The 12,693-nt window shown below is 33.8% G+C and overlaps 1 protein-coding gene across 4 annotated transcripts in view; it reads left to right on the plus strand.

Moving 5' to 3' along the window:
• The first annotated feature begins 273 nt into the window (after positions 1–273).
• LOC149789191 (protein lifeguard 4-like) overlaps positions 274–12,693 on the plus strand; it is a 34,851-nt gene continuing 22,431 nt past the window's right edge. The window contains exons 1-4 of one of the 4 annotated variants that reach the window (XM_089975337.1): positions 274–396; positions 6,890–7,031; positions 9,279–9,387; positions 10,323–10,428. In XM_089975337.1, the coding sequence (XP_089831463.1) occupies positions 6,923–7,031; positions 9,279–9,387; positions 10,323–10,428 (324 nt within the window). In that variant the 5' untranslated portion in view covers positions 274–396; positions 6,890–6,922. Of the gene's footprint in view, positions 423–4,194; positions 4,218–6,882; positions 7,032–9,278; positions 9,388–10,322; positions 10,429–12,693 lie in introns of those variants that run through there. The other 3 variants (XM_089975336.1, XM_089975338.1, XM_089975339.1) reach the window with 3 other exon arrangements.

Raw genomic sequence — 12,693 nt, forward strand, 5'->3', positions numbered from 1 at the left:
ATCTACATAGATAGCATTGTTGTCGATGTATTTTCATTTCATGATATTGCTGTATCGAAATTTTCATTGCGCGTTTTCGTGAAAACAAGTAAGTACACAGTAAATCCAAAACTAGTGTTATTGAAGGTCTTTAAAAGAAGTAAACAAAAAGAAAGCGCAATATTTCCAATACTTAAGCAAATAACAATAACGCCTTTTGATGATTTTAAAATTGTGCAGTGCGCATGTGTAGATTGAGGACTATTCTTATATGTGCACTATGCCCACATGCGCATTTTGAGAATATTGTGAAACTCAACTTGTATTACTGCATTCGTCATCCGAAATCAAGACGTACTGTGTATAAACAAAACAGAAAGCAGATTTTCAGAATTAATAACTGTATTTATTTACAAGGTAATTAGATACTTACATCACAGCAGGTATACATTATTGTGATAATATAGAACTATATAATTATATTATGGTATAGTGATCATTATTATCAACATTATTTATCTATTTATTTAATGTAGTTTGCAGGAAAATGAACATCTGCTCAAGAAAGGGGTTATTGGGGTCCTTTATCTTGATTGTGATTAAAATGGAGAGAGAGAGAGAGAGAGAGAGTTTCAATGAGATTTTGTTATTTTGATATACTTAGAGCCAGAGCGCATACGCAGTCTCTTTTTGTGTTCTAATAGAAAGGGTTTGTGACCGTAATGGTGAAAGTAAAGGTTAATTCGCCGGATTGGATATATGCGATAGTCGTCCGAGAGTTATGCATTGGTATGTCACTGTCTTTTGAATGTATATGTGTAGTTTTTAATTCTTCTTGCGATTCTGAAAGATGCGTGAGGAAAGTCTAATCGAGTGGAGGGTTGTGGTCACTGTTGCACTCCTTGTGTTCATTTATATAACCGATAAGGTGATTTCATGTTGTCTGAGATTTCGCTGTATTTTATTGATAAAACTTCAGACTCCTGTGATTTTTGCCTGTTTGGCTACTACAGTAACAGAGATCTCGGAAACGCTTAATTACGCATATTTGGATGCCACTTTTTGATCTGGGATGCAGAAAATCACTGAGGCGGGAGTCCTCCGTACACATGTAATAGGTGTGTGGCAAAAATCAAAGACAGTCCTGCTTCAGTCACCTGCTTTGTGTGAAAATGTGTTGATCAATTAATTAGCTGTACTGATATTTACAATGACAGAATTCAGTGACTGAAAGACCCCCTGATGTACATGTTGCCATTTTATAAGAGTACATAAAAAAGAACATGATGCATTAGCTGGGCGCAAGTTCAAAGGCTTTGACTGGTGGCGGGTGGGAAAATGTACTGATATTTACAGTGATTGAATTCAGAGGCAGAAAGACCCAGAGATGTACATGTGGTCATTTATAAAAGTACATCAAATAAACAACTTTAGCTTTTGTTGTTGTGTTCATTTCCAATGTAGCGGAATAAGCAGTGCACGTGACCTCAGAATCAAGACATGTTGAGACTTAGACAAAATGCCATTTGTAAGTGGGTGACAAGTCGCCTAAAAATGTAAACTTTGCCTTCTTCTGTTAGGAAAGAGAAAACGACTTCGCCCTGTGATTATTTAAGAGGTACATTGACTGACCATACCATATTTTTTTAAAATGCCCCTCGTCTTAGCCCAGTTGTTGTAGCGAAATGTATTCATCAAGGCATCAGTAGATAGGCCTAGTTTTTATATCAATTACATTAACAAACTCTTGCCCATTCACAAGCATTATGTTTTGATAGCTGATTGACCATTAACCCTTTTCTGAGTAAGGTAGCAAATATCAATTTCTTGCATGATATCCTTTGATGATAAAACATACAGACTTGTGTTTTAAGATCAGAATCAGTGATCTGGATATATATTAACTGCCTCTTATACACTATTTTGTCATAAAATTAGTTTGAAACTATAAGTGAACCAGTAGGCCTAACGGGAAATAATGGCAGACTTCGCTAAGTCTGGGATGTACCAGTTTATTAGATTGTCTGTTTTCTTAAATCATTGGGCAAATATATTCAGAAAAATTAAACAAATCATTGAAACCAAAGCCTAGGTATTATTTTAATAAAGATTTAACTTTAAAATGCAAATTATGTAGGTCAGAAACGTATGGGACAGTGCATGTTGTGGAATTCGCAAGATGCGCTTTAAGGTCTAACCTGTTTTCTGACAGCAAATAAGATACTATTTATTTGCTAAAATTACTACAAATACATGTACGTATACAAATAAATAAACCAAAAATTTGTGATCCTGTCAATGGACTATTTGTAATGAAGCTATATTATAGCGAGTGATTACATTACAAAAACCTCTCCATCTAAAAATAGATGCACTCACGTTTGTGTTGATTCTGTAGGAAAGAAGGGACTGCAACGTTTGATGGTGGGACTCCTATTTTTACCAGAGTGGGAGTCCTAGACTCCTAGTTTTAAAATCCTAGAGATCTCTGAGTAAAAATAATACAGGCCAAATTTAAAATTTCATCTCAGGTTCATAAATATGGTATTTTTTAAGGGTCAGAATATCAGAAATAACGAATCAGCAAATATAATATAAACCATTTCATTGTTTTTGCTCATAGTAGTTGCAATCAACTTATTTTATTGCCTGCCAAAAACATTTTTCTCCAAAAAGTGAGCATTTTTTGTACAGTGTATATAATGATTACAAATCAGGTAATGGAATGGTTTTTTTTTCTTCAGGGGTTAATTGTTCAGGCAGTTACTTTGTTAAAATCAGTGTTAAAATACGTGGACATTTTTGAATGAGACCAGTGTAAAGGTGTGATCCAGTATAATCCGGATCGAATGTTGTATGCTGTGATGTCACAATGAAAACTACACATGTTGATTTAAAAAATTGTACTACCTTATTTTGCAGATCTTGTAGCGATTTGAGTCAACATGTACTTTTCTTGACCCAGTTTAGTACATGGCCACCATAGTGATTGATAAATTTCATCTGGAAATTTCTTGATAACAGTTTAGGAGCTGATAATTTAATAATCAGGAGTGAATAGATTTAGGTTAAGCAAGATTAGTATTATATTTTAAAACAACAATTTATATTTAAGATGAGTAAATGAAAAAACATGAAATGTACGACTTTTACTTTAGTATTTGCACAAGACAATGTCTCATTTGAAAAGGTTTTGTAAAGCCTAACTAAACTTAGCCACAGTGAACTTATTGTTGTGAAAATATATTTATGATTGGACACATAAGGTTGTGGTATCTATTGCTTTATAAAGACCAGCCATTCTTTAACCCAGGCCAAGTCATACCAGTGACTTATAAAAATGGTACTAACAAGTGCCTCACTCTTAGGCACTTAGCATTATGAGGTTAGTGTTAGGACCTGTTGGCCTGGTATCAGAATAATGTGACCACGTGGGACAGCATGCAACATGTCTGTGGCATGATGCCTTAGTGCTAAACATCACTGTAAACTGCCACACTGCAGACATTGTAGCAATATGACTGAAAAATTGTTAAAGGTATGTTAAAAATCCAAATCACACACACACTAGCCATTCTTTAAACAGCTCCCCCAGTCTAGGTAAGTTGGTGTACATTGCTTTGAATGTAGCCTCCAGGACCCTTTAATGTGAACAGACCTTTCTTTTCACTCAGGCAACTACCATCAGATTTCAGCATTACTTTCTCCAAAACACATACACTGGTTTTTCAGACTGATGTCCCAGCTATACACAGATTTTTCATTATGAATTCCCATCAGTTGACAGAGTCAACGTAAGCCTTGTAGCATCCGAAGTTTTCTTTATATATATGGATGTTCTTCCTGGATAATCAACAGTGGGTTCAAACTGTCATAGCAATAGGATCCATGCTCTGCTTGGTTTAGATGCAATTTTTCAGCAGTCAGAACACAGCCTAAACCCTTGTTTATGAAAGAGAGATGTCAAATTACATGCATATGTAATTGGTCTTTGGATCAGAATGGCAATTGATGAACAGGTGTCCTAATCTCATGAACTTGCTTGAACACAATCTGTGTTTGTTCCAGGCATAGGGCTAGTGGATTTGTAAAGCCCTCTGCTTAAACAATCATAAAGGCAGGTTTTCCAGCATAAGCAAGAGAAGTTGAATCTGCACTCCTGACTTGTATCAGGCAAGCCCTCAGAAAGAAACAACTGATGGAATTCTACTCTCAGTGTGCCTTCCTAGTGGTGCAAGGTGAATCAGGTCCTTTTTTTATTTATAGAATTTTAAAAAGTGGTACCATATAGCAAGTATTCATCTGTCATGCTACTAAACCCCACACGTGTGCATCAAAATGACATCAATGCACAGAACAAAAATGCTTCAGAACAAAGTTTTTCAAAATGTATCTGTTTAGTTCTACTAAGATTTGATAGTTGTGGTAATGTATGCCAATAAAAAATTCCTGTCGTTGATGGTTTCTTGGGGTAAAAAAAACAAATTTATAATTTTTTGTTCAAGTATAATGAATCGTGTTGATTTATGCTAGTTCTTTTTGATTTGGTCAAATTGTAGAAGCAGACTTGTTTAGTGTTTTTAATCTTTAAGATGGCTTTCAAGACTGCATTGAGTACTGAGGTCATGCTTCCTTGTGTGCAGTCATGATTGACTGTAAGAAGTCTGTTTTTTTTTTTATTCAAGTTCATCCCGTAATATTTGTGATAGTGGTTTCAAACCAAGAAAATAAAATAAATGCATATTAAATAAACATTCAAAAGCTAATTCTTTCACAAGCTGCAGACAAGATTTTAATAGGCCTAATGTACAGCTAGACTTCTACTTTTTTCTTGAATGCTAGTTCAGTTTTCTAGTAACTATGACACATAAATATTTTATTTGGTTTTGATTTTCTAAGGAGGTTGTATCAAATGAATTTGACATATGGTAGTAACTTTTATATTTTCTTTAAGTCATTTGCATTGTACTGCATTGAGGGTGTTTGAATTGCTTATCCCATTTACTTGCCCATATAAAAAAATCAGACTTCAGCTATAAACAGGAAAATAAATATGGCTGTACATGTATTTCTTTTTGTTCAAAATGCTCAAAAAATTACAATAGCAACTGAAGGAAAATAATAGTAATTTCTTCCTAGTCCAAAACTTCTGGCGTAAAGTATAGGTTAATATAACTAGCTGGGGAAAAAATTGCTAATTAAAATGGGAGCTTGCTAGTTGATGCTGTCTTTGTTAGCTGAAAAATACAATTTGTAAAAAGAAGTTAAATTCAACCACTGGGATTGGCGGTGCTTGTTTGGCCATAATTTGTGTCTGATTCTGATCAAACTTGGAATTTGTGCTTATATGTACATTAAGATCTCAGATATGTGTATTAATACATGTAATAAAAACTCACTTATATTAAAAATGGTGATGTTGCATCAGATTGGCTTAGTTGGTTATATTTTTGAGGCTGGTCTGGGCTGGTATTATCATGATATCTGATGAGTTTCATAATGTGTGAGGTCCACATATTACTGATGTGATCTTGTATCTGATTGGCTGAGCTTGTTGCGACTCTGTAGGATATATTTCTATTCTGATTTAATCATACATGGAGTTAAGCCTTGTTTTGTGAAGATTTTGAGTTTGATAATGAGCATGATTTATGTGTATCATTGATATTATCTTGAATTTGATAATGAGCATGATCTATGTGTATCATTTATGTGATCTTGAGTTTGATAATGAGTATGATCTATGCACATCATTGATGTGATCTTGAGTTTGATAATGAGCGTGATCTATGTATATCATTGATGTGATCTTAAGTTTGATAATGGCATGATCTATGCATATCATTGATATGATCTTGAGTTTGATAATGAGCATGATCTATGCATATTATTGATGTGATCTTGAGTTTGATAATGAGCATGATCTATGCATATCATTGATGTGATCTTGAGTTTGATAATGAGCATGATCTATGCATATCATTGATGTGATCTAGCATCAGATTTGATGAACTTGATACCAGTCTGAAAGTCATGTTTTCAGATTAGATTTTGATCACAAATGGACTATCATTTTATGTCATCATGATCTCTCACAAGCTTGATAATGAACGAAATCCATGGATATTATTGAGATGATCTTTTATCTGATTGGCTAAGCTTGTTTTTAATTAGATTTTGATCAGAAGTGTTAATTAATCTTGTATCATGAGGATACTAGATGATGTAGTCTTGCATCAGATTGGTTGAGCTTGTTACCACTTAGGAAACCGAATTTTGATTAGATTTTGCTCAAATCTGGTAAACAAGCTTATATCATTATGGGTTTGGTTTAATAACATGTGAGATCTGAACAATGTATGAGGTGATATTGCATCAGATTGGTTGAGCTTGTTACTACTCTGGAGACTTTATTTTTCACCTGATGTCTTTAAAACTTAGTAGGTTTATATCATGAAGGTCCTGAACGAATTCATTTGTGAACCATATATTGATCATACTGATGCATATTATTTCTTTCATTTTGGAAATAATTTTTTCAGAGAGTAATAAAATTGGTAAAATTAATATGTTTGGGAGGTAGTTTAGATAGGATTATATTATTACAATACTATAAACTCCTGTTTAGTGAAATTTTTAACTGCAAAGTTATTTAAGAAGGTGAGTGATATCTGGCCCTCATTTTCTGATATAGTTATGCCACATTTTTTTATATCCTTTGCCTATTTTCTTTTGCATGCAGAGATGCAATTATATTTCTTTTTTTCACTTGCACCAATCATTCAAACAATTAGAGGGCTGACATGTCTTTTAGACACCTTTCTTTTTATATTTTTTAAATTGTTTAAATAGTTATCACACAGTGTTTTGTAATGTAATGAAGTTTTTCTTTTTCATTTTTAGATCCAAGCATTCTTTCCCTTAAGCTGTCTTGATCGTCAAGATGTCATCTGTACCACTTGGTCTGTCTGGGCCCCATAAGGATCCAAGCATTGAGGATGATTTTATGTATGGTTCCAATGTGGCTTCTGCTAATGTTTACATCAGAATGGGTAAGTGCTTGAGATTTAATAATTGAATAGTACTTGTACTTTTATTTGTTAGGTTTCAGTGAGAGTAATTAGTGTTCTCATTAGTTGATGGCATCTGACCTAGAACCTTCACATATTAGTTACATTGTAGTCATACATTGTAATGAATTATGTTTGCAACACTCTAACATTTTTCTCACCAATGTGACATAGAAATATGGCTGTTTTGCTAACATTACTTATCTTATCTAAGTCTGATTTTATTAACATTGTTACATTTTAGTGTGTTACTTTTGCAACACAAACATGTTATTAACAATGTTGCATTGATCCAGTGATGTGTGCCTTCAACTTTAAAAGAAAATCAGAAGGCTTTATATCCATAGAAAAGTGTCTTGCATTACTCCATGTTAGACAAGCTTTTTTTTGGCACAAGTTTCCTTTGTAACTGAAAATGAAATGAAAACAATAGAAAACTAGGAATGTAACATTTACAAAAGACCTCACACTGAAGCATAATTCATTGTCCCTGTTTTCGTTTTTTTTTTTCAAGGAAAGTGTGTGATGCATGCTTCCATTTGTATGACCATCATTCCCTCCATCTGATACATTTTGTTACTGCTCTGTAACTTTAACGCCATTTGAGATTAAGGGATGAAACTTGATATACTTACACTACCTTCGTTATAAGGTGTGTTGCATGTCATATTGAGGGTGTTACCTTCAAGGTAACAGCTTGTTAGTCTATGTTTTCCATCACATTTTCCCTGCCACACTTCAGATTTAAAGCCATGTGAGATTAAGTGATGATACTTGGTATACTTGTGCATTGTCACTAGAAAGCGTGACACATGCTAATTTTGGGGTCATAACTTCAAGGTCATAGGCCATGATGCAATATATTCCCATATTTGATATGTATGATGAACACTTATTTTACATAATATCTTATTTTCTGTACAGAAAAAATTGGGGAAAATTTTTTGTTTCAGGTTGATGTTGTAAATGATTTAAGGCACTAAAGCTGCCTATTCATGTCAGATTCACTCCTTGTGAAATGTTAAATCTGTCACATTGTAAGTAAATTACTTCGATAGTCTCATTGTTTGCTAGCTTTATGTTTATAAACTTATTTCATTTTGTATCAATGTGTAACTTTTTTTATCTGTCTTACAACTGGAAATACATGTATTTATTACTGGTAACTTGCCACACTCAGTCACATTTACACTAAAGCTATGCAAATTACTGCATGACACCAGAACAGACATGATTACCATACCTGCAAATGTCCAGTATTTGATAAATGTTTATTTGATACATATTTAGAATTCAGTTTAAATGTTCTCATTAGAGGCACATTTAGGAGATATATTTTAGAAAGTATGAACATGGGCTGTGTAAGAAAACTCCAAAACTGCATGGTAACAGTCACTGGAAGGGAGTTCATTGTGGGTTAATCCTCAGTTCGGGAGTATTAGAATGTATTGTGACTTTTCAAGAACATTGATGCCTAAGAACAATTTAAGGGATTTGATGCAAGAGACTGGACAGCATTAACAAGGAAAATCTTAAAATGGCTGTTTTAAGGCCAACCAAATCGGAAAGATAGACTTTAAATATTACCATTTCTTTTATTCTTTTTTTATGATCTTGAAATACTGGTCATGATTGCGTATGATGCACTGACTGATAGGGCCAGAGAAATAGTCAAGCATTGGATTATTGTAAATAATTCAAATATCATGTAATAAAAGGTAATTAGTGCACTATCCAAAACGGTGGACTATCACAGCACTACCAAAATTTATTAAATCACATACAGGTTTCTTCCCCTTGTTCTGGTTTGCAAATCGAGGTGCATGTTTTAAACACCAAATATAATTTACTTCTTCCATCATAATTTCCCTTCCATGCTATGACTTCAAAGACATTTGAGATACGGGTTGAAACGTGGTATACTTATACCTTGTATACCATTTTTCTTCAGGGCATGTCTGCTTTTATGGCACAAGAAAGTTCAGATACCAGAAAACATCATGTTCCAAATTGATCAAGAAAGAGCCATAACTCTAAAGAAAGTGGAGAACTTAAATAAATCATTAACATTGCACTGTTCTATAGATGAGACAACATTTCTCATGAATGCTGGTAACTGAATAAATTTGCATGATTTGTGTATATGCATAGATAGAAATATTAAAAATATTTGGAATTTTGGATTATCTATTCAGTATGAAAATTTTGGTGTGATGTTTTTCTTGGCAGGATTTCTGCGGAAGGTGTATGGGATTTTGACTTCACAGCTGCTGCTGACCACAGCCATGGGTGCCATCTTCATGATGAATGATTCTGTGAAGTTATATGTCCAGCAGAGGTATAATAAAAAAACCCACAAAAAAAAGCAAAATAGTTATGAAAGTGATGCATCGTTTATATATTTTTTTCAGTCCTTTATACTCCCATTTACTTTTTCTATGTTCATATGCATCTTATAAATATTCATTAATGTTGTCTTAACCATTTATTTGGTACTGATGATGACCAAACTACAGCACAGTGTACATGCCTTTTGTGCTGTGAACAGAAAAGCTTGCCACCAGCAGATGGTATTGCAGTATGGCTAACTGGGAAAAACTGCTTATTGATATATATACAATGAAACCATGGCATGCTCCATTATAACACTAATTTGGAGATAACATGATCTTGGCGTGGCTCCCTAAATTTCTTATAAATGTATTTTTTTCCTACATGAAATTTTGTTCTTTCTTAAAAGTATGAAAAGTTATGTGTAAAAAGTTTATCATTTTGGTGAAGAGACCATGTATGAATTTTAATATAAGACAGTCATGGCATGGCTCCTGCAGTTTCATATAAATGTATTTTGCATACATGAAATAATAGTATTTTCTTCTTAAAAGTATGAAAAAAAACATGTAAAAAGTTTATTCAGGAATCTCACTGGGCTTTGCTCACTGTAGGATATTAGGTTGTTTTCGTTTTTGCTTATAAAAGATTTCATTACTGGCAAGGTCATGAGTATAATTTAATCTTCAAAAACTATCGGATGATCTGGATTCCATGTTTCTGTCTGCAAATACAGCCAAAAATCATTATATTACTGCATCATATGTTACAAGTTCTTGATTACACTTTTTCTTCCCTGAGAATACCCATTTAATGCTTGTGTCTCAAACATCAAAAACATGTTTACCAGTGAGTTAAAACATAATCATTGGCTGGTCTCATTTTGTAACAGTGAATTATTAATGCAGATACAAATTGAATTTTATGATCTTCTTTTTTCAGTCCCTGGATGCTAGTGTTGGCACTGTTTGGTACACTTGGTGTTATGTTTGCATTGATGATCAAGCGAATGGAAACTCCAACAAACTACATACTTCTGGGAGTATTTGTAAGTAATGTTCATGTAAAGAGATTAGTTCATTAATTTTTGTGAAATAAACCTTTGTGTAACAGTCATCTTTAGAAAGTACAAGAGTGACTTTATTTCAGGTGTTGACACCATCAGGTTGATTTCATTGTTTTGCTCGCTTGACCGTAAAGTAAAATTAACTTGTGTGTCCATTGTTTGTTATATGCACCTGTCCATCAGCAGGTGCTTGTTACATTTCTGAAATCCATTTTTCTGATCTGATTTCAATCAAACTTGGGTGAATTTAATAATGAGTGAAATCCATGCATTTTAAGGAAGAGAGTTTGCATCTGATTGGTTAACCATGTTAATGATCTTGAAGTCATATTTCTGTTTCAGTTTTTTATCAAACTTGGAATATATGCTTATGTCATCTAGTTTGACCTTGAGCAAGATTCAGGCATACTAATGGGGTGATCATGCATCTGATTGGCTGAGCTTGTTACACTCTGGAGGCCACATTCCAGATCAGTTTTTTTTATCAAACATGGAATAGATGCTTTTATCGTCAAAATCTAATGTGTATTTGATAATGAGTGAGATGCATGCATTTTCATAAGTTGATCTTGCTTCAAATTGTCTGAACTTGTTTCCGCTCTGGAATTCTGATTAGAGATGTCAAAAGTTTGTGAAATTTCTACTGGGTACATGTTAATCCTAATGATTGGTTACCTGGGTACCCACTCAAAAGGAAATTGTATTAAATGTGAACCTGAACTGCTTTGCTGTAGGTTCACACATGCCAACCCCCAAGAGATGTATAAGCATAATTTATTACTAATATAAGTGGTAAAATATACATTTAGTTTTGCTACTTACCTGGATCTGCAGTTAAAAATTTTGTCACAAATCGGCTAAATCCATGTGAATTAGTAGTTGATACAAGAGTATAGACATAAAAGAAAATGATATATTATTTATGCATAACACTCACTTTAACTAGTCTACATGTAACTTTCACAGATAGTCGTAAAGTCTACAAAGGATGACTTGTAGTATCCTCAACCTGCCATGGTTCATCCCTTAATGACAGTCCGGTGCAACATGTTTTTGAGTTTAACAAAATTGCTCTCTAACATTTTCAGTCATATCTGTCTTGGGTTTCCCGCTAATAAAATAGAGTCCAGCAAACAAACTTGTGAACCACATCACATGATTTTGGGGGAAGCTAATGTGTATACTTACCAGTTAATTGGTGATAGTACACATTAGTTTCCTCCTGAATCAAGTGCCTATGATGTGAACAGCAGTCCCGCCTTGAACAGCTAATACTCACTTCAGGGCCACAAACTTGAGGCAAAAATGGCTTTAGATAAACCAGACATTTATATTGTGCTTTAATTTATTTGAATTTTAGTACATATTTAAATTTTATTTCATCGAATAGGTTTTAATCAGTACTTACTCTCACTGTCATTGAAAGGTATTGACCTAGTTAATGTCATCAGGATCTTGAAACAAGCATGTTTAAGTTGCGTGAGCCATGGACAGGCATGAAGTTAGGATGGTCTGTCTTTAAATATGAGCATTGATTCTTTAACAGGTCGCATGAGAAAGGAGAGAAGTGTACTTGTATTATTATATAGTACATGTATGGCAAGCAAATTGTAAGCAATCATATGACCTCCTGTGATGATGAATAAATGCGCACACGACATGGGCCTCAAACTGTAAACGTTATTCTGTGTCTCAATCTGAACTTGGAATCCTTTTTTTTTCGGGTACGCAGTTGTTCATTTTAGTACCCAGGTTATTATTAACAAGTGGGTACCCAAGAACCCATTGGCAATTTTATATCTGATCTCATTTTGATAAAACTTGAATGTGGGCTTATATCATTCAGATCTTGGATGAAACCCAAACATCAAACCGATAATGAGAGAGATCCAAGCATTCTGATGATATAATCCTGTATCTCATTGGCTGATCTTGGAAATTTTATTTATAATCTGATTTTGCTCAGACTTGGAATATATATAACACCTATGCAGGGATTGAGCTGGGCTTCGTCAATGTCAGGGTTCATACGGTCTTTGAGAGTTTGGGAAAAATGAGGTAACATTTTTAAGGCCTTGAAAGTTTGGGAAAATCAAGCAGATTACCATGAGGTCTTTAAAAGAATTTGAAAATTGAAATAAACCCAAAATTTTTAATTTTTTTCCATATTCACAAATAAAAATGTCCAAGGTTGTTATATTCTGACGTATAGTCTGACTATACCAACCCGTCTGTTTGTACCCCCCT

Source organism: Sinohyriopsis cumingii, chromosome 11 (genome assembly GCF_028554795.1).
Source record: "Sinohyriopsis cumingii isolate HCF-2022 chromosome 11, ASM2855479v2, whole genome shotgun sequence".
Taxonomy (NCBI): Eukaryota; Metazoa; Mollusca; class Bivalvia; order Unionida; family Unionidae; genus Sinohyriopsis; species Sinohyriopsis cumingii.